This window comes from Coptis chinensis, chromosome 3 (genome assembly GCF_015680905.1).
Source record: "Coptis chinensis isolate HL-2020 chromosome 3, ASM1568090v1, whole genome shotgun sequence".
Taxonomy (NCBI): Eukaryota; Viridiplantae; Streptophyta; class Magnoliopsida; order Ranunculales; family Ranunculaceae; genus Coptis; species Coptis chinensis.
The window spans coordinates 8,077,323-8,100,246 of record NC_141458.1 but is presented as its reverse complement, the minus strand read 5'-3'; the positions used below and the strand labels follow the sequence as shown (position 1 = coordinate 8,100,246).

The window sequence follows — 22,924 nt, the reverse complement described above, 5'->3', positions numbered from 1 at the left end:
ATGAGGTACTCATGTGATAAGGATTTTAGATTTGTGAAAGATCAAAAATCGCATGTCGCTGCTGAATAACTTGTTTTTTATCCCATGTTTGTTCTGTGAATGCGATACTGATGATGGCGCCCAAATTCGAAAGTGAATTTAACGAACATGATACGGTGCAACATTAACAAAGAAAGGGCACCGTACCTTCTTTGCTTTAATTTGGCCCGGGCATTCAAAACTAAAAAGAACACACATGATACGGTGCAGCGCCAGTAAAGGAAGGGCACTGTACCTATGTTGCACCGATTTGGCCTGGTGAACCCGGTTTTGAGCTTTCTGACCAATTTTTTTTTTTTTTTTTTTTTTGTTTTGTTTTTTTTTTTTTTTTTTTTTTTTTTTTTTTTTTTTTTTTTTTTTTTTTTTTTTTTTTTTTTTTTTTTTTTTTACAGGTAGAAACGACTGTATTAGACGGATGAAAGATAATCGAGAAGAAAAAAACTCGATGACGATCGTAGACTTGGTGAGGTGGAAAGAAGGTGCTAGATATAACGAACCTACGACGCCACGGCGATGGTCACTGAAAGAACTACGGAAAATATTAGCACTCGAGAGATTTGAAATGGACGAAGTGTATGAATTTGAAACGAAAGTCGAAGAAGATGAAGTAGTGATGGCGTACTCACAATTAAGTTGCAGGAGTGCAATCCCGTTTAGCAAAGAAATTGCGCAACTACTAGAGTGGTGGCAAATTGCACCGGGACAACTACCAATATCGTTCTGGTTAATCTTTACGAGAGCGCACCGTTTACAAAATGAATTTAACAAAAGGTTCGGGGCTCAAGAAATCTTCGCGTTGATACGACCGAAAGCCATACTGACGAAAGGGTACATAAAATTTGAAGTTGAATTCAAGGATTCAAACAAAAGTTTTAAAGGGTTCCCAAAAGTATACACCGGATGGGATAGATTTCTATATCGCTTGCGAGGGAAGTGGAATCAAATAGAGTTTAAAGTGTCGAACAAATTTCGAGGTAAGCCAAAACATAAGTATTGAAAATTGTACTACGAGTAAACTGTTGACTAACACGAGTTATCTTTGTGTCTAACAGAAAACGCGAGTACACTCCCAGACCTTGAATTGGACAAAGAAGTGGATAACAACATTCGTTTATTCTTTCATGAATGTTCTGACAAAAGATTGGTAGATCTGAGCTACTTTGATGATATTGTTGATTTTCGATACTATGGGGGTATCGAACAACGACCCGATAGGTCCATGGAGACACATAGTGAAATGGCGAAGAAGAATAAGAGTCTCAAAAATGCAATATTTGGCAGCGATAGCGATAGTGAAAAAGAAGATGGAACGGAATTGACACAAATGAAATTAGTCTTGAGCTTGCCAACCAAAAAGCGGATTGTACAAAAAGAAGATGTTCCACAAGAAAAACGGGCTTAACGGAGACCAAGAGAGACAACCAACGTTACAATGTATGATGCCTCGAGGGACGAGACTATAATGCACAAAACACCCCAAACGAAATATAATACATTCTCAACATAAAGAGGAAAATGTATGTACCGTAGAAAACATAGATATATGTAAAAGTGTGGTGAGATGTAATATCTCGCTCGGGTTTGGTATATCTGAGGAAAAGAATGGTGGGGAAAAGAACGAAACAGTGATACCTACAAAAAATAGTGCAGCGAAGAATACAAAGTCGGTGAAAGAAAACAAACGGCAAAGCAAAATGCAGGAGCAAAGAATCCAACAACCATTGGCCAGTACTATCAGGGGTAATACTACTCATGGAGGAAAACCACGTAACCGCTCTTACTGATGTTAACGTTGAGTTGACCGTTGATTTGTACTATTATTCAGGACGTTAGGGCCGGTAAAGAAATTTGTGTCCAACACTAAACCGATGAAAATGGCAGATGAAGTAGAGATGTTCAAGTTTGGAAGACGAAGTGAAGGGATCGCCCGGGACCACGCCAATGGAAGGGCTCGAAAAATATAAAAAATGTGACCAGAATACGGAGAACATCGGAAAATATGACAGAGCAGTGTCAATGATTTTCGATAGTATAAACCAGGTATGATAGTATTTTTTTATCAGTTATTGCAAACTTGTGTTTAAGTCTGAAAGATTGATGAAATCAGATATTTTTCACCGCAGTTAAAAAAATCGATGTAATGCAGACCAAAGAAATTCATGAAAAAAGTCGCGAAGAAAAATATCATTCCGAATGAAGTCAATGCCTTAGAAGAAATAGAGAAAGTGAATATACTCAACCAAAAATTGGAAGAGGCAAACAAAGCGTTAAGCGGAACCAACAGAGAGTTAGAAGACGAAAACAAAAACTTAACCGAAGGAGACGGAAGAAGCGGATGAGAGATCGTCTGAAAAGAATTTGGGAAAGCCCGTGAGATAATGGAGGAACACAAACACTTAAAAGCAGATGTGATAAAATTGAAGTCACTCGTGGCGACCAAAGATCAGGAACTTAAACGTGCGCAAAAAGAGGTAGAGAAAAATAACAAGCGAATGACAGATTTAAACGAGCGGCTCGGCCAAAATCACATGCAAATGGCACACTGTGAATCGTCCGTAAGACAATTGACAGAGACTTTAATAGAAATAGGAGATGAACTAGAACGTGAGAAGATGAATTACAAAGATTTGTACGAGTTGTATATGCGAAAAGTTAGGAAGGAACCATTGAATTTTTCCAAACCAATGATCATGTGATTGCGAGTATGTAATACCATAGAGCTAAAAATTCTTTTTATGAAAATAAAAATAAAGTATGTGTTGGCTATTGAATATCATTGTGATGTCAGATAACATACCTGCATAAAACTTAGTGTTGTTGATTTATGAATGTAAAAGAATGAGACGCCCCCATGTAGAGAGAAAAACCTCATAATATTGAACCATTGGAGAAAGTTATTGAAAGGCAAAGGGGACATGATTGTCCTCAATGAACCTAGCTATTCGGGTGTCAAAATATTTGTACCGAACGTGAAACAAGGCGACAAACCGTTGGAGTTATCCGCAGTGCAAAGTCGTCACCCGTGCACTGGGACCAAACTAAACCACAACGCCATTGCCTTAGTAGTGGAATTAGCATGGATATTGTATTGTGGGAGTATTGCAATAATTGTTCCGAGCAAGAATAACCATCTTATTGACTCGGATTTCCGTCAAGTAGGCATGAATGCGACTTACTTGGACCGAAAAAGGCATAATATGAATGACCTCCCTAGAATGAACGTTAATGAATGGCATTGTTGAAAGTAAAAGTACAGAAGAATAGAGTAATGTAAAATGACAACCAAACTAAGAGAATGGAAGTTGAATGCCTTTATTGATGGATAAAATAGAACGAACTGCATAGATGGATATATTTGGTATTGATGGAGTAATGTAAAAATGCAAAAAATTTCCTAACGGTAAAACTTGCGAAGGTGGTAAGCATTCCATGGCTTTTCTATCATTCTTCCAGAAATAGTACGGAGGAAATATGACCCCTTAGATGCTGGACGATCTATGATGTAGGGTCCTTGCCAATTTTCTCTAAACTTTCCTGATTCTATAAGCTTTGGGTTTCTACAGAGAACCCAGTCTTCAAGAGCAAAAGACTTAGGACGGATCTTCTTGTCGTAGTTCCGTTTCATGTCAGGTTGATACTTAATAAGTTGTTGTAGTCCCTCAGAGCAAACCTCATCAATAAGAGCTTTTGACTGAGCCAAAGTAGTGTCATTGGAACCTGTTTCAACATCAACTGATTGAGATGTACTGGAAATCAGTTCTGTAGGTAAGACTGCTTCAGCACCATATGCAAGGTTAAAAGGTGATAATGCAGTTGAATATTTTGGCGTTGTCCTATAAGCCCACAAGACAACTAGTAACTCCTTGACCCAATTTTCTTTGATGCCAGTCAAACTCCTCTTTAGGTTGGCCAAAATCACCTTATTGGTGGTTTTGGCTGCCCCCATAACTTTATGGATGATAAGGTACGAGAAGTTATGTCGTATCTTCAAATTAGCAATGTAATCGGCGAATTTCTTCAACATCAAATTGTTTACCATTATCTGATGCAAGTGCCGCAGGGATGCCAAAACGACAAACAATATTTCTCCATAAAAACATTTTGACGTTGGAAGTATGGATTTGGACCAAAGGCTTTGCTTCTACCCATTTGGTAAAGTAATCAGTTGCCACAAGAAGGAATCGTATACTACCTGGAGCTTTAGGTAAATGGCCAATAATGTCTAAGCCCCATTTGGCAAATGGCCATGGGATGCAACTCAGTAACAAGGAGTGTACTCATATTGTCGTGCTTTTGGCATGGCTCACACCTCTCAGATAGGTGTTTTGCATCCTTTTGCATCTCTGGCCACCAATAGCCCTGTGTCATAGCCTTATGAGCTAAACTTTGTCCCTTGGAATGGCTTCCGCATAGGCCGGAGTGAATCTCTTCCAAAACTTGAAGTCCTTGTTTTGAGAGGCATCGCAACAAAGGGTTTAAGTCTGAGCCTTTGCGATATAATTGCAAACTTCCGTCAGTAACAGATATCACCAAAAACTTCCATGCATCATGTTTGATTCTTTCAGCGAGTTTTGGTTCTGGTGGAAGCGAAGAAACTTGCAAGTAGTGGATATAAGGAAGACGCCAATCTTGCTCATCGGAGAGATCATCATCAGCAGCTCGATAGTATCATATCGGGAACCGGGACTATCATCATCTTCATGTACCAACTCACTATCTCTGTTTCGGGCGAATTCGGGGAGGAACAAATGGATCTATAGATTCTAATGGAAGATCCAAAGTATGGTCATGTTGTGAATTTTCCATCTCCTTTTTCCACTTCGAAGTCATGATTGGTGCGATTATCGTGGATCGATATACTGCTTTGTTAGCGTCTAAACAAAACAAGTAATTGCTTTCATGTACATACAAGTCATGCAATTCTTTTTCGGTAAAGTCAATGCTTGGCTCTTTTCTGGAACTCCACGGTGATGTGTCTTGACTCTTCGCTTCTAACGGCGGAGATAAGCCAATGAATCAAATGGCGACGATGTCATTTTGGAGTCTTTGAGTGATAGAGATGCTATCAAATTGTCGAGCAAGGCTATGTATCAAACCAAGATATGTATCAAATCAAGATAAGCCACCATACGGTCATCTCTTGCTTCAAAAGACCCGCCAAACTGGTTGGCCACAAGGTGAGAATCCGTGTATAACTGGAGCTTTCGCGCCCCTAGTTTCAAAGTTGTTCTCAAGGCACAAACGGCAGCCTCATACTCAGCTTCGTTATTTGAAGCGGCGAAGCCAAGTCGCACAGATTTCTCAATCTTCTCTCCACCGGGTTTAACAAAAACGCATCCAATTCCAAACCCATATTTATTATGGGAGCCATCTGAGTAAACAATCCATATGTCAATGGGATTAGGAATTGCGTTTGTTGAGTTGGTCTTAAATTAAGCCCCGATTCTTGGTGGCAAAATGTCTTCCATAGATTCTTCTTGGCGCAAGAAATCGTCAATAGGAAAATCATCAATCATCAATCGGCTATCAAAGAAGCTAGAGCATGTCCTTTTTCAGCAGTATGACTTTCAAAGACAATGCTATATGCACTAAGATAACTTTCCCATTCGGCTAATCTGCTTGATTCTTGTGCATTCTGAAAAGATCTTGCGTAAAGGGATACTTTCGGTATAAACTCGACCAACCTCCCCCGGAAGTATGGTTTTAACCGACGAAGTGGCATGAACCAATGCAAGTGCAATTTTTCCATCTTTGAATAACGAGACTCAGCTCCGGTTAACGTCTTACTGATAAAAAAGACGGGTCTACCATCATCGATGAAAAGAACAGCACTAACAGCTTGAGTTGTAGCTGCTAGGTATATGCTAATAGGTTGACCCGTCGAAGGACTTGTCAATATAGGAGGACTGACCAAGTATCTCTTCAGTTGTTGCAATGCCATCTCATAATCAACGTTCCAAGTTGCCGCCCCTTTTAAAGTTTGGAAGAAGGGATGACAACGATCATAATATTTAGAAATAAATCTATGAAGAAGCGCAAACCCGACCCGATAAGTCGTTGAATTTCCTTATTATTTTTGGTGATGGCATATCAATAGCGGCGCGTGATCGATCGAGATTAGCCTCAATACCTCTACGAGTCATGAGGTATCCCAGAAATTTTCTAGAAGAGAGGCCAAAAGAACATTTGGCGGGATTGAGTCTCATGTTATACTTGTTAAGCCTATAAAAAACAAGTTAAAAATCGGAAAGATGATCACCAGTAAGCTTCGATTTAACGACTATATCATCGATATAAACCTCTATTATTATCCCTAGCAGATCGGAAAAAATTGTATTGACAAGCTTTTGGTAGGTTGCACCGACATTTTTCAGACCAAAAGGCATAACAGTGTAGCAGAAAATGCCTTGGTTGGTAATGAAGGCGGTGAACTCTTGGTCATCCACATTCAAAGAGATCTGGTAGTACCCTGAAGAAGCATCCATGAAAGATAGGCGTTGGAAGCCTGAAGTGCCATCCACTAGTTCGAAAATCCGAGGCAATGATTACGGATGAATCGGACAAGCTTCGTTAAGGTTTGTAAAGTCAATACAAATTCTGATTTGTCCGTTCTTTTTAATCTTTACTGCGGCGACATTAGCAAGCCATTTTGGGTAAAGTAACTTCGTCGGATAAAGTTAACCGCAAAGTAACTTATCAATTTCCTCTTTAACTTTGAGTTTCCGATCGGGTGCCATTCTTCTTGGTTTTGGCGAATTGGCACGAAACTTGGATTAATGTCAAGTTTATGACGAAGGAATGAAGGGTCTATTCTGGCATTTCCTCGGTTTTCAAGCGAAGATACGCTTTATTTTCTTTGTAAAGGAAAACCAACTTTTTTGTTCTAATATTTCGAAAGTTCACGAAATAAAAGTGGTTTCTTCTGGCTGAATCTCCTACTTGCACTTCCAAAAGTCGATCCATCAGAAAGCCCTTGCACATGAGCCTCAATATTATAGATGGAGGGCATGCGCTTGGCAACTATAATTTAGGCGGGGCACTTGCAAGGATCGTATTACCTCGAACTTCAGATTTTTATAGTCATCCATTACTTTGTCATGACGGGCATGGGCGTATACAGTCACTACTGAACCTTGAATATATGCCCGGATAATGGGAACTTGACACACTGATGAAATGTGGAGACTACAGCCCCCATAGAATGTATCCAATCTCTGCCCAAAATTGCGTTATAGTGGGAGTGACAGCCCATCAATAAGAAATCAAGCTCAACTTCTTTGTTCATTAATTTGATTGGTAAGGTAATTCTTCCAACCGCTGAAGATGTTGTCCTGTCAAAACCGATGATAGGATTGTCTTCGGCGATGATCAACCCTCGCGAAGTTGCATCTGAGAATAACACCCACTGAAAATGACACTGTAAGTGGCCCCTGTATCGATCATTACCCATTGAACACGAAGAACCACCTATGAACCACGAAAATTATAAGCGTGTCATAGTGAGGGTGATATACACCAAGGAGATCATCATCGATGAATCGGAGGGGCTCTTCTTCAGAAGTTTCGGTCTGGATTCCTTTGATAAAATCGACTTTGTTGATACGGTTAAACTCACCAATATAACTAACTTTCAAACGCTTTTGATTCTTACTCTGACTTTTGGAAAGAGACTCAATATGAGAATGAGAAACATTAATGACATGCTCATAAGTTCGCGACAAATCGCTGCCGTTGAGAGTTTTTAGTAAGATATTCGTTTAAAAGTCCTTTCTCCACTAATTTCTGAATTCGACCCCGGAAAGAGCGACAAAGTTCTGTCTCATGGCCATAGTCATTATGGAATTTACACCGTAAGGCTTTGTCCCTTGTCCCTTTGGTATCTTCTGAAAGTGGATAAGTCGGGGAAAGAAGATTCCCACTTTTCAACTTCTCATATATAACAGAGTACTTGGGATTGAGCGGGGTCAGTTTTAGCTCAGGTAGAGTCTTTCCATCACGATTGAAACTAACTTGCTTCTGATTGTCATTCTTTCCATCATTATCTTTGTTGATCCGACCGTCCTTTGCCCGGCTTAGAATTCTTCTTTGTCAAAAAAATCTTTACTTGAATATCTTTGTCTCTTTGCTTTGCTTTAACCGATAGGTTCTCCTCGATCTGGATGTGTTGTTCAGCCCAACATACGGATCGTCACGAGAGTTTTAGGGACATCTTTAATTAGAGAGTGGTAAAGATCCCTTACAATGAAGTTCGAACCACGTCTCTTTCATAATATAATGCTTCTTTAAAGGCGAAAATAAGCATCCATCGAAACTTCGGAACATCTCGATCTTTGCCTTTGAACCTAGTAACAAAAGTACGTAACTTTTCATCACGTTGTTGCTTGATGTTCAAAAGTGAGTCGACATCCTTTGGCGTCTTGCAATTGTGGCGGAAACGATTAACAAACTGATTTTCTAGTTCATTGAATTGGTGAATTGATCTTGAAGGCAACTCACTAAACCAGCGTAATGCTTCTCCCTTTAGAGTTGATGGAAAGAGCTTACATATGAGCGGATCATCTCTACCCTATAACACCAACTTATTTTTGAATGATAGAACATGCAAGCCAGGATCTCCTTCTGACTCATCATAAAGTTCAAAATCGGGTTGTTTGAAGTCGGGATGGTGGTAAGCTTCCTGAATGTTGAGCGAAAACTTATCAAGTACGCCATCATTAACTGTCAAGTTTTTCATTATTACATCCCTTGACTCTCTATCGTTAAGTTCTTTTGCAATCAACTCTTTCAACTGTTGTTCTATTAGAGTTAAAGTATTGGCTCGAACAACTGGACGCCCCCGGTCGTGCCTATGTGGAGAAGGATACCTTCCATTATCTCTTATTGGAGTTAGAGATCTTTGGCGATGCGCCGCGATCGACTCAAACCGGTGATTGTCTTTGTCTATCCACAGTAACCCGGCTGTCTAGGCGGTAGTCACCCTTGGCGGGTGGTGGAATAATTATACCACTTTCTCCATGTTTTGTTGCTCTTTGTGCGGGATGATCGCCTTCCCAGTCATGTCGGACATATCTCGGACGACGGTCTTCCCTGAAATTGCTTCCCAGAGGTAAATCTTCCCTTTGAGATCGGATATGTCTAGGGTAGTAGTTATCCCTGCTAATCCGATTCTCCCCATAAGTACGGGTAATAGGGTCATTACTTAGAGCGCAGCGGTTGATTGTGTTTGAGAAATAACACGTTGCTGCGGACGATGAAGTGGATCTTCAAGATGGTCCCATACACTATAATGGCCTGCGTCCCTTCGTGGTCGCCTTGATGTTGTTGAATTTGCAGCATCGTCCACCAGCCTTTGCCTCTTTGCCAGCTTCTTTCTCAAGTTCCTATTTAAAATTTTTGACTTGTCGTAACTCACGCTCAACCATATTAGGGGTGAATTGGCTGTTACTATCACCTTTTCCGTTAGTTGGTGTGAGAGTAATGTCTACGTCCATATCCATGTCAATTGAAGGATCAACATGGACAGACGGCGGACCGCATGAAGGATTACTGACTTGTCGGTTTTCTTGTTGCAAGACTATTAGGGGTGGCAGCACTTGTACTACCTTTTGCGGAGGCGGTGGCACTGCTACAGTTGGATGTTGAGAATTGATTCTACTACTAGGATCAACTTGATTATTCAACGGTTCATGCATTGGCCGATTTGAATTTCGAGAGTTGCGATTCCTGTTAGTAGGAGGAATATGTTGAATATTTGGTCTGCTTCTTGTGCTTACCATCTTGATTGTTTCACGTGATAATGAATTCTAAATTCCCCACAGACGGCGCCAATTATGTTTCGGCAATAAACTGCTTCAACACAACGAGAGCAATAATAAAGAACGCACTAAGAAACAGAGGAATTTGATGTTGGGGGAGATGAAACTGAACCAAGATAATGGCTGCCTACGTACCCAAGATCTATTCTCTAGGGATCAAGTTTCCACGTAGTTCCTTATGAAAAATAATGTGGTATTTATATAGGTAGAGTAGAGAGTCCTTGTAGCTTAAGTAATCTTGTACCTTAAGTAATTGTGATAGACTATAACTCTCAATTGATAATTTTCTCTTTGATAAGAAATGAATCTGGACATAAATCAATGTACATTAGTGGCAAGCCATGTGGCTAAGGTTCAACCTTAGACACATGAGTTAATGAGCCTGTACATTGATATATGGTATTGCAAATTGGGCTTTAGCCCTGTTGATTAAATGAATAAAATAGAGACCCCTACTAATGGACGTTTGCCACGTAGGTGGGGATCGAAACAGTATGTTATTAAACAATCATTCAACCATTCATCCGCCATCCGATTGGGCCGACGATTCTTTATGATATTCATAGCAGAAAATGCCTTCTCCATAGTGGCAATAGCAACAGGTAAAATTAGCGTCAACTTAATCAACAAATAAATAAGTGGGTACACAATGTCTTTTTCGTCTCAACCATTTTTTTGGCTAGGCCGCTAATTTCATTTACTTCACCAAACTTAATATCGGAACACACATCAATGATATAATTCTCAATTCAAGCTGATCCGATCTGCTAATTCCATCTGATCTATCTCTGAAAAATCATCGGGAATAAGTCGAGCAAAACGGATCAACTTTTGCTTATTGAAAGCAACAAACGATTCATTAGGACCAAGACATGCTATACAAAGAAGTAATTATGTGTTTGCTTCATTAAACTGGCCGTTTAACTCTTGAAGTTGCAAATCAATACAGTGATAGAATAATCCAACACGATAGTAATATAAATTGGTGTTTCCTTCTGCTTCATTACATAAAATGAATAATCCAACACGATAGTAATGTAAATAATGAACATAAAATGCAGACTCATTCTCCTTCATTACAAGTGCTTTTAGGCCATTCAAATCACCTTGCATATTGCTGGCCCAATCATACCTTTGTCCACGCAGTCTAGATATGCTCAACCTATGCTTGGAGAACAACTTATCGATTGCCTTTTTAAGTGTTACTGCACTAGTTTCCTTAACATGCATAACTCCAAAAAATCTCTCAATAATCACGCAACCTTTATTGTCGATATAACGCAAAACAACTGCCATTTGCTTCTTAATTGATATATCACGTGCTTCATCAACTAAAATAGCAAACAATAAATTTTCATAATCTTTTAGAATAACATTTGTAGTTTCCACAGTAGCCGAATTCACAATATATTTTTGGATATCAGGCAAGGTCAATTTCCGATTTTTAGAAGCATTATCAAGAACTTTCTTAATGACTTTGTTATGATCTTTCAGAAACCGTATAAGTTCAAGAAAATTACATTTATTGATCGACTCATCTGATTCATCATGGCCACGGAAAGCTAAACCTTGTCTCAAAAGAAACCTAATGCAATAAGTTATTGCAGTTAAGTGTATTCGATAATCCCTTCGAACTTGGTTAGATTGTCTATGAAGAAATGTCTCGATATGTTGCTCCTGATTTAACAAAGCCTATGCTGCCTTGTAAGCAATATTATGAGCATTATTTGGTCCTCCAACGTGCTCTTTTAATTTGGTTTTTCTTTCCCAATTAATTAGTAAATTCGTTGTGAGAAAAAACATCCCCACCTCCTTGTGCCCCCCTTATTAGGTTTAAAGAGATAATAATATAGACAAAACGCAGCATCCTCGTGAATACTATATTCCAACCAACTAAACTCCTCATACCACTCTTTCTAAAAGCGTCGGATTCTCTTATCTCTTGTTCTTGGAGGAAAAACATGATTAGGTTGGCAAGGACCCCTAAGCAAATATGCTATTCTCACCGAGTCTTGATAATTAGTATGATAATATGAAATCTTTTTTCTCGGTGCAAGGTCTCCCTAAAGATAAGACAAGTCAAGTTCTTCACGATTTTTACGTTGAACCCGCTTTGACGTGGGTTGTTCAACATCACCATCCTCAGTTTCTTGGTGACTTCGCTTTGAGGAGGATCCTACTTCAACACTGACAATATTATTTGTGTTATTAGGTGGTTGAGTATGTTGAGCGGGCAACGACTTTTCTTTGATCAAATACTTTAACATATATGTTTAAATAATTAAAATAAACCATTAATCAACTGAATTGAAATTGCACTAATTAAAATAAACCACCAATTTTATTATGATATTCACAAAATGAAATTAAATAAAAATATGTGGTTTAATGAATTCACAAAAAGAATACAAAAAAATTAAAAAACATGATTTAGGAATCAATATGAAAAGATGAAAAAATAAGACAATAAATTTAATAATATTAGGCTTACCTAGAAGACCTTAGAAATTATGGATAGCTAACTATAATAATTGAGAGAAGGGAGGAAAAGTGGAGTACGTGGGGTCGTGGGTTTGTTTAACTTTTTGATAAGAGGCAAATAGTCAAAGTGGAGTATGGTCTTGGGGTTTTTGTTTCGTTGTTTGTTTGGTTTCGGTGTATGTGTGTTGTGCTTATTTTTTTGTCTTTTGTCAGTTATGGGTTTTTAGTTCGAGGCAAACACTGTTGAGTCATGGTATTCTTAAAAGATGTCCTGACTCCTGAGAAGTACGATGGACTTTAGTACTTTATATTGTTGAGTCTTTTTTCGGTTATGGCTTTTTAGTTTCTACATACTGAACAATAATTTTTTTTTTGCCAAAAGTTGAGGGTGAGCCAGGGCGTACCCTGACCCCCTGGCTCCGCCACTGAGTGGATGTTGCGGTTGCATCGCCCAAGGAAGCTCGGATCTAGTGGAGAAGAGAAAATGTGAAGTTTGGGCTTCGCCAGATTGAGTGGGGTTGCCATGTCACTGAAGGAGGCGTGGATCCACGAGGAATAGATTTCGACAAGTTGCTTGGTAGGTGAGGGAGTGCTTTTAGCAAGGCATCCTTGATCAAGTGCCTTAAATGTTTGGCTTGCCTTGTGGTATTGGTGATTTGCATGAGGGGATCGACTATGTGCGGGGGTGGGTGAATCTTCTAGTAGTGGTGAATCCTGGTATTTTTTGCGTTTGTGGCACCCTCGATGGGGATGATGTCACGTTGTGCGGGATCGCTAAGCGTGTCTCGGCTGTGTTGTTATCCCTACTTTCCTTGGGTTGTTGGTTTTGGGCGAATCGAGTGGTCTTCTTCAAGCAGTGTCAATGCTAAAGTGGTGGTGACGCTCATCTTATACTGGCTTGGAACCACTCGATTGCCTCTGGATGTTGGTCGTGGCATGTTTGTGTTGGGGGAGATAGAGAAGAGGCAGTCGACACTTGGTGTTGTGAGAGACTTTTGCAGTGTCGATGTAATGATAAAGTTAATGATGCATGCTGACGAACCAGCAAAATCTTCAATGACTGAACAGGGCGAGACGAGCCCTCAGTGTATGTAGAGAGTGAGGGAGTGACTTGTGATCATGTAATCTAAGAAATGAAATCTAAGAGAATAACTTGTACTAATATAATATGAGAATTGTAATCTGTATGATGTTATGAATGTAATAAAAAAATGTCTTTGTTCTGTTGTGAAAGAATATTTGTTTGCAAGTGATTGATATAGTTGTCCAATGTAGCTAGCATATTGTCTAGGGCTGGAAATGGTATGAGTTTCAACCCGAATCCGATCATATTCGAATCCATTTTACCGGATATGGTTTCTATGTTTGTGACTAGAATCCGACCTGAACTCGAACAATTTTAACAAGATTCATATTTTGATGCATAAAAATTAATTTATATCGTACATTTATATATGAAAATCATTAAAATAGTGTATTTTTTGTGTTTTTTAATGGATATGGATATCCAAAATCTGACTTGAATCTGAATGGATCCTAATATGGTAAAGAATTTTAAGTGATAATCCGACCCGAACCCGAACCCGCTCCATTTCCATCCCTAATATTGTCTATGATTGGTCGACTGGACAAATGTAAAAAGATGGAGAGACAACCCTCAGTGTGTTGAGGTTCTAAGTCGTGCCATAATTGAAATGAGAATTAATGTAGCCTTTGAAAAGTCATTGTAAGACTTATTGGTATAATAGCAGATTGATAAGAGAGTCGTATGCATGTGAGCTCCTTGAGGTTGAGCGGGCACTTGAGAGTGAGATGATGTTGGGCTTAACATATGTAGATGTTGTGTGCCAGCGAATGGCCTCAGTCAATGCGAGCAAGAGAGACCTTATGAATTGCCTTAGTAAAATGTGAGCGGAAGAGGGCTTACAAATTGCCTCAGTAAAATGCGAGCGGGAAAGGGATTTATGAATTGTGTGTAGCCCTTGGTTATTGTAGACTGTACGTGCATCTGTTAACCCTCAGTGTGGAACTCAAGACGTCGTGCCTTGATTATTTTGAGGGCGTGCTTTTAATCTATCTCTCAATTGTCGAGTATTGTTTGCAGTGTGATGCTTTTTGGAGCCGTTGTGAGGGTCGTTGAGCACATGTTACCAAGAGTTGGGCCGTTGGCCTTCTTGGGTTTAGGATTTGACCGGTTGAGTACATAGATTAAAATCAAGCCCTTGGTGATCGAAAGTTGTTGGATTGACCAACAGTGTGTCAGGCTATGCCATAAAAAATGTCGATGACAGTTAGTAAAAGTTTGGAATGTTGTGAGTAAAATGAAGACGAAAAAATAAAAATGTTTTAGCTTGGTTGTCTATCTCATTTTTGTATTCACTATGACTTGACTTGGTGAGGGTTTGACAAAAATATACACCTCAGTCACTAAATGTTGTATGTGATGGAGTACCAAGAGTTAGGCCGTGGTCTTATTTGAATTTTGTATTTATGCGTTGATGAGGCCATTGTAAGGGCTCTTGGCATGTGATTTTTGAATTTGAGTTTCGGAAGATATAGATTAAAGTCAAGCCTTTAGTGATTAAGCATTGTAAATACTGAAATGTCAAGTCATTGTTAATAAAAAAGGCAAAATGTAAATGAAAAGAAATAAAAAGACTTGACCTTGGATATGTTGATGCTTTGGATAAATGTCTGAGTTTGGAATGAAATTCACGGTGTTTTGGACAAATAGTTGGTGGAGGTGCTGGTTCTCCACAAACAGTACCAAATGTAAATGTCTATATTTACACAAAAAATTAAGACTTAGTTATTAACTCTTAAGTTGGAATAATAAATAGGAGATGGTTTTGTTTGGTGTTAATGACTGTTCTTCATGAGTAAGAAAATACCTACGTATCCAACACTATGTTAATGAGACCGGAATCAAACCACATGTAGCTCTTAGAGAGTGACTTTTATAGTCATCAGGAGTGGGCATCGAGTGCGACACGTGTACTGATAAGTACATATGTGCCGTCGTGATGAATGACATGTGTTTATGAGAGACACACAAATAGCAGTTATAGGTGTTTAGGTCTATTTGAGTTGGTATACCATAATAGTGGATGACTGTAATAGTGCATGTGTTACGGTGTGAAAGAGGCTTAAAAATAAAGTTAGTAATGATGACATAGTGTAATGATAGTGCATGTGTTACGGTGTAAAAGAGGCTTAAGAATAAAGTTAGTAACGATAGTGTTCTCCATAATAATGGATGGCTGTAATAGTCTATGTGTTATGGTGTGAAAGAGGCTTAAGAATAAAGTTAGTAATGATAATAATAGCAGGTGGTGATATCACAAGATGAAATCGAATGATGAGTTATTGCGCTACTAAGTATACGAGTATGATGGGGATTCATACGTCTGGGGGTCACATTATATTGGGGGAGTTGTTGCATGTGCACATCACGACATCACCTGACCGGTGGATGCCCCTTACAATCCTAATAATAGGTTACCTACTTTGAGAAAACCGACCATTTTGTAGTCTCTAATTTCTAGAGTTGGTTCATGACATGTGTTTGAATTAGCTGCAAAATGAAGTCGCAAGTTTGCATTGCCTTCATTTTTTCTGTCCATTGTATATGCATTTTGACATTGACTGCTCTTCTTCTGCGAACACTTACTGGCATCCGCATATACGCCAATTATACTCGTGGTCCCCCGCCCCCACTTTCAATGTATCTCGGGTCGGTTAATTAGATAATCCGAACCACGTGTGTGCCCACGAAAATATCTGATTGGCATTGGCCAGTCGGCTGTGCCATGCCCCTACGAAAGGACAAAAATATCTAGTCCCTTTTATCCGTAAAATTATCTTTCTCTGTGAAGAAAGGGTACATTCGCACTTTTCTCAAACTATCCGCGTTTTATATTCGCTCATTATTCTCTATTCCCTTCAAAGTTCAAACCCTAAACCTTATCCCCCCTTACCCTAGACGGCGATCTATTTTTGTTTTATCTCTCTTTCTAATTTTGTGTTATTTGCAGACCGTTTATTTCCCTAGTTCTTTTACTCCTAATAGTATCAGATCCAAAGGTATTTTTTTGTTTGTTTTTGTGCTCATAATTATTTTAAATCTTGAGAAAATATAAAAATTGTTTTTATTTTATAGTAGAATGGGAGAAGTAAAGGACAACAACAACGACGCATATGAGGAGGAGCTACTCGACTACGAAGAGGATGAAGATAAAGCTCTTGATTCCGTCTCCGCTAAAGCCACTGGCGAATCTGCCAAAAAGTATGTGCTTCTCTTCTCTTCATTTCGTTTGAGATCTAATTTTTCCACCTGTCGATTTAATATTTTTACTGTATATATGAAGTTACTAACTTGATAGAGTTGTGTTTTTAGTTTCTCTTCTTATAAAGGTTTGATTTTTATCATGTATTTATATGCTTTGATAATATAAACTACTTATTTTACTGAATTTTATAGTTCAGCTCATGTTTTTGTTTTCTATGGGAGGTGTTTTATGAGATTTAGTGACAGGAAAAAGGTTTCAATCATGTTTTCATATTTCAATATCAGTCTAAAATTGTTTGTATGAGTTTTAAGTTTTAACCATCGAAAGTAAATTTTGTATGTGTGTTTGTTGACAATTTTTGTTGTTGATGCCTTATTCTAATTTAAATTGTGTTCTTTTTCATTTTTGGAATACAGGGGCTATGTTGGAATTCACAGCTCAGGTTTTAGAGATTTCCTATTGAAGCCAGAACTTCTTCGTGCGATTGTTGACTCAGGATTCGAGCATCCTTCAGAAGGTTAACTCCTAACCCCATTGGGCATTTTTTTTAAATTTTCTTGGAAGCTTGTTGGATGAAGTGTTTTTTTTTTACCATGATGTGCTAAATAGAATGATTTCCATGTAATATTTAATTATTTACAGAATGAAGTAGAGTTATTGAGAAAAAGAGAGAAGGAAGTAGACTCATTATATGATCCCATTGTTTTTCCTGTACTCATTGTGGAAGTAACATGATTTTGTTGATGTTAATGAGAATGAAATGTATACGTTTTAAGGATTTTAACTTAGATGCATATTAGTATATTATATTTTAATTACAATCTGCTGCCTCTTGTTTTTAGTGAACCAAGCTAGGATATATTTAGTACAATGTGTAAGCTGAATACTGTGCTGGACTGTGTTTATCTGATAGGAGTATATCCTTTATAATTTCATAATTGCAGCTATATTGCTAACTGTTTAGTACTTGAAAAAAATAACCTTATTTGCTATTTAAATGTTTAATTTCTTATTTAAAACATTGATAATCTGCAGTCAGTGTACAATTAACATGATAACTGGTTATTGATTTTTTTTCAAAGTTTAAACTTGTGTTGGCAATTTTCTGTCGTCTTCAAACTACTAGTTTTTAAGTGGGCTGGGTGTCGGAGACAGTTGTTGACCTCTGTCACTTTTGAAGCTATGTTGTGTCTTGGTTGGTGTATAAATCTTTTCCCTTTCCGTCTGTAGTTCCCCATTTTGTTTTTTATTAATCTAAATCTAGGAAAAAAAGATGCAGAAAGATTGACATTATACCTAACTGTACATGTTTATTTTGTTTCCTTATTTAGGTATTTTACATTTTAGTTCTCTTCAAACTGAGAAAAGAAGAACAAGAAGCTTTAAACTTATGTGGTCTTTTCTTAAGTTGTTTTATTCTTTTATGCGTCACAGGTAATATACTATTTCCATATCTTGATTATCAAGGACAAACTGGTCCGGTAACCTTTCATTCAAAAGGATCCAGAAGGTAATTTGTGTTTACTGAGGGACGTTCACTCCGATTTTTTGGTTAATCAGTGCAACACGAATGCATCCCTCAAGCTATCCTGGGGATGGATGTCATCTGTCAAGCAAAGTCCGGTATGGGGAAAACGGCTGTGTTTGTTCTGTCAACGCTGCAGCAGATCGAACCGAGTGCTGGTCAAGTAGCTGCTCTTGTTCTATGCCATACAAGGGAATTAGCTTACCAGGTATGACTTGCTATCTGTGACTTATTGGAACTTGAAAAGAATTGTTTTGATGATAAATACATTCTTTTGCACTGTTTGTTGTGGGTGATGGTAACTGATTACTTTTGTTAATGGGCATTTGTCGCAGATTTGTCATGAGTTTGAGAGGTTCAGCACCTACTTACCTGATCTTAAGGTTGCTGTTTTTTATGGTGGTGTCCATATTAAAAATCATAAAGATCTACTAAAAAATGAGTGCCCACATGTTGTTGTTGGAACCCCTGGGAGGATATTGGCACTGGCAAGAGAGAAGGACCTTCCTTTGAAGAATGTGAGACATTTTATCCTTGATGAATGTGACAAGATGTTGGAGTCACTCGGTAATTCTTTTTAATACTTTATAAGTCATTTTTGACTCTCTAGTTTCTGGGTTTAACCTCTATGTAAATTACTTTGTTACATCTTTTTGTCTTGATTCCAGTTTGTTGTTGAATGTTTTTAATTATGCAGACATGCGGAAAGATGTGCAGGAGATTTTTAAGATGACTCCTCATGATAAGCAAGTCATGATGTTTTCTGCAACCCTTAGCAAGGAGATACGGCCAGTCTGCAAGAGATTTATGCAAGATGTAATGTCCTTAAGCCAATACTTTTTTAACATGACCATTGTCCTTTTTTGTAATGCCATGTTTCTGCAACTAATCACATTCATGGACTTGGTGGTTTCAATATTTAATCTGGACAAACTTCAGCGTAGCTTTAGTTGCTATCTCCTTTGGTACCTTAGGTTTTAATGTTGGTGCAAGGATCCAGAAATTGTTTCCTGGATTACCTTTTGTAATGTGATTAGGTCGTCTATTAACATTTATCTTGTCCAACTCATTCGTACTTGGGTGATCAGCATCTTACCTCGTTGATGTGAGCATCTGTCTTTAGCTGGCGTCATTCTAGTATTATGCCACTTTAGCTTGCATTGTTGACTTTTTTGGGGAGCAGTTGGATATTTTTGGGTGAGATTCACTGAGAATGTGAGCATCTGTCTTTAAATTATTTGGATTGGGATATGAGTTGAAGATTTGTCAGTTCTTCCTTGATTTGGTACTCAAATCTATTATCTTGAGGAAACACTCCTTATTTTTTAAATATGAACATTTTTTTCAGCCAATGGAAATTTATGTAGATGATGAAGCCAAGCTGACCTTACACGGGCTTGTACAGGTATACATGAGACTTAAAATCTATATATTGATGTTTATGCTATTGTTAAGGCTGGTTGTGTCATAGTTATTTGTTTAACGGATGAATTCTCCGCCAACTTTTTTTATCAGCATTACATCAAACTAACTGAGGGAGAGAAGAATCGCAAGTTGAATGATCTCCTTGATGCGTTGGATTTCAATCAAGTTGTCATCTTTATGAAGAGTGTGAGTCGAGCAGCAGAGTTGAACAAATTACTTGGGGAATGCAACTTTCCGTCAATTTGCATCCATTCTGGGATGTCACAGGAAGAAAGGTCAGCACTTGTATCTGTTACTTTCTTTACTTTTCTGAGATGTTGGACATCTACTGGCTATTAAGGACTTTTTCCATTGGGGTGTTTAAGAATTAAGTTTGAGTTTAGAACTATGAGAATTGTTTTGCTGGAAAGATTTTTGCAAGTGACAAACCTGAGCCATATTATAAACAAATAAGATTTGATTATAATATGGTTCAAGTTTGTCACTATCAACTCTCTCGAGATAAGTTATAAAAGGTTGAAAAAACATTTTGGAGTTTAAGATGTCCCTACAGATGTGAAGGTAGGAAAGAACAATAAATGTTTGATGATCAAATATCTAAGGTTTTGGTCGCAAGATTACTCTAGAGAGTTTTCTGGAACTATGAGTAAAGCCAAATTACTCTAGAGAGTTTGAGTACTGTTACTTGATACTTATGCTACCCTTAAGTCGGACACCTCAGTACTGTATCATAATGCTTCAGTTTGAGTTGGGAAAAACTTTGCCGTCTCAAGATTGCGATAAACTATAAATTTTCTACTATGATTTTGTATCCGTGTCGGATACGGACACACCTACCTATCCATGTCAATGTAACTTAGCTAATTTTACATGATTTGTTAATGTGCAATTCGATGATTGCATACGTTGAAACGGTTAATTTATTGAAATCATTTATTTTTTATATTGATGCTAAATTAGAAGGTTGTGACTGTTCAGGTTGATGCGCTACAAGAGTTTTAAGGAAGGGCACAAGAGAATTCTGGTTGCTACGGATTTGGTTGGAAGGGGAATAGATATAGAACGCGTTAATATTGTTATTAACTACGATATGCCAGAATCTGCTGACACCTACTTGCACAGGGTGCGTTCACTTCTCTCTCTTGCCAGTATAGTTTTGTGGTTACATAGCTCTCTGATTTTTGGGACTGATTCTGACAGGTTGGTAGAGCTGGTCGCTTTGGTACCAAAGGTCTTGCAGTTACCTTTGTGTCGTCAGCTTCTGATTCTGAAGTTCTTAATCAGGTAATTCTACTGCCTCAAAGTTTTTTTATAGACAAACATTGTTTTGCGTGTTTATTTAATATTCCAGGGGGTTTTGATGATTAATGTAGATGGTTGCATATGTAATTTTTCTAATTTTATGTATGAAGGGCAAAAAGTGTACTAAGTTATCATACATTTAATTTTACCTTTTTGTTTTACTTGCATGGGGTGCAGGTGCAAGAGAGATTCGAAGTGGACATAAAAGAGCTCCCTGAACACGTTGAATCTTCTACGTACAGTAAGTTACCATATTTCTTTCATGTCATGTTTTTAATTTTGTAGATAGACCTTGAGAAATTATTTGGTGTTAGAAACATTCATGTCTATAGATGATCTTACTTGACGCACATGGATTTGGGGCTTGTTTGTGTCCTTACTGGGGAGAAACTTTGGCGGGTTGGACCCAGTTTAGGGTTTGCAGATTCTAGTAATCTAAATCCGATTTTGGGTTGGTCATAGAAAAACTCTGGTTTGCAGTTTCTATATCTCTATGCTAAGCGTAAGCTGTTGGATGGCCTTCTGTCGTGTCTTTATGGATGCATGTTTTAGATTGCGTGAAAGTAGAATCTTTAAGTAATGTTTGTAAGAGATTTAAATGATCAAAATTATCTGGTAGTGCGATCCATGAGCTGTGCGACAGTATTGAACTTGAAGGTCTTCCTCATATGGGGCGTGGTTTAGTTGACTTGAGGCCAACATGAATTTAGTTAGGCTTCTCTTTTCAGTCTGAGCCAGAACAAAGACATGTAAATATACAAGCCCAAGCACACCAAAGCGGGTGTCCACCATTCAGTTTTGGATTAGCAACATTTAGCCAAAGTGTGGTTTGTAGTGACACTTTGTTCCATGTTTGGGCCATGTGATGTCGGGATGTATGGCCTTTTTCAATTTCCTGGTGTTGTGGTTAAATAATAATAGTGTATAGCTTACAATTAAGCTATTTGTTGTGGTGGTCTAACATAGCAAATGCACCTGTTAGTAAAACTAGAGAATGTGGCTGGAAAGTGTTGCATCTGTCTGCATAGCATTAATTACCTAGGATGTGCTGATTACCATGCACTGTTATGAGTAGTGACCGAGTATGTTATCATGCGTTGGTATTTGTATTGATTTGTTATTTTTTTTTGAACATGTTAAATAAGTTTTGGTTGGTCTTCATCCTGTTGATTTATGTTAGATTTCAATTTTCCTGTGTCTATGTTCTGTATTATTGATTAAATTGTGATGAAATTGTTTTTATTACTATTTGCAGTGCCATCTTAGAGGAAGTTTGCCCTGCTCTTGGATGCTTCAGCGTTCATTCCCAAAGTGCGCTGAATTTGATGCTTGCTTGACCTGACACATCCTTTTTGCCTTGAGATCTTCAAACATTTTCTGTAATCTAACTTTGGAGGAACACAATGGAGACTCCTGAAGCATTAAAACACTTAAAAGTACCTTTGGCGGAAGGAGAGTAACAGTGTTCGTTTTATTTGTGCTACTGTTAAATTAAAAGTTTATGGACAAGTGTTGTGGATGCTAGGGTTTAAGCAGGTTTATGAGATTGTGACAATGTCTTCTATATCTTACAGCTTTAATGCCGTCCCAAAGTATCTTTATAGAAGTATTTGGTTCATCTTTGTTTCTTTATTTATATTTTTATGCACTTTTTAATTACGTTAGATCTGTAATGAGAATTTTTAAATTTTAGGTAATGATAATTATACTTAGACAGGTCTCTTTTGTAGATGATGGATCTAAATTGAGTAAATTCCCACTCTTGTACGTTTTTACCTGACTTAAAAATTGTACAACTTCGTTTCACGTTAAATTTAATTAGTGTACATATGAATTCTTTAGCTTCATTTCTCTCAGGAAACGCTTCTTTTCCAATGTACTGGTGACGTTGAAGAAGCGGATGAGTACACAAAAATAAATTGTGCAATAACAAGCAGTTTAATTGCTGGAGTTCTTTCAAAATATTCTTTAGAGTCCGAAACGGTTTTCACGTTATGTTCCATCTCATGAACTTATCAACTAAGAGGGGTAGGTTTTCCAAAGAAGTT

The 22,924-nt window shown here is 38.0% G+C and overlaps 1 protein-coding gene across 4 annotated transcripts; it reads left to right on the top strand.

Annotated features, from left to right (window-relative positions):
* Positions 1-16,177: 16,177 nt before the first annotated feature.
* LOC147507693 (DEAD-box ATP-dependent RNA helicase 15) lies at positions 16,178-22,494 on the top strand. Of its 4 annotated transcripts, none has more exons than XM_086600402.1 (12): positions 16,178-16,418; positions 16,495-16,620; positions 17,041-17,141; positions 18,059-18,357; positions 18,485-18,716; positions 18,847-18,965; positions 19,498-19,554; positions 19,665-19,849; positions 20,553-20,697; positions 20,775-20,858; positions 21,054-21,117; positions 22,132-22,494. In XM_086600402.1, the coding sequence occupies exons 4-12, from the start codon at positions 18,220-18,222 to the stop codon at positions 22,140-22,142; spliced, it is 1,035 nt and encodes a 344-aa protein (XP_086456528.1). In that variant the 5' UTR covers positions 16,178-16,418; positions 16,495-16,620; positions 17,041-17,141; positions 18,059-18,219; the 3' UTR covers positions 22,143-22,494. The 4 variants fall into 4 exon arrangements, with proteins under 4 accessions (XP_086456528.1, XP_086456526.1, XP_086456527.1 ...); XM_086600400.1 differs by having other exon boundaries at positions 16,212-16,418; positions 16,498-16,620; positions 18,185-18,357; XM_086600401.1 differs by having other exon boundaries at positions 16,219-16,418; positions 18,185-18,357.
* Positions 22,495-22,924: the final 430 nt, after the last annotated feature.

What these genes read in the sequence shown, in the direction of transcription:
- LOC147507693 (XM_086600400.1), top strand. Translation starts at nt 16,499, where the DNA reads ATGGGAGAAGTAAAGGACAACAACAACGACGCATATGAGGAGGAGCTA. An exon ending in GGGATGTCACAGGAAGAAAG is followed by an intron (nt 19,850 to 20,552) that starts GTCAGCACTTGT and finishes GTGACTGTTCAG; the next exon opens with GTTGATGCGCTACAAGAGTT. An exon ending in ATTCTGAAGTTCTTAATCAG is followed by an intron (nt 20,859 to 21,053) that starts GTAATTCTACTG and finishes CATGGGGTGCAG; the next exon opens with GTGCAAGAGAGATTCGAAGT.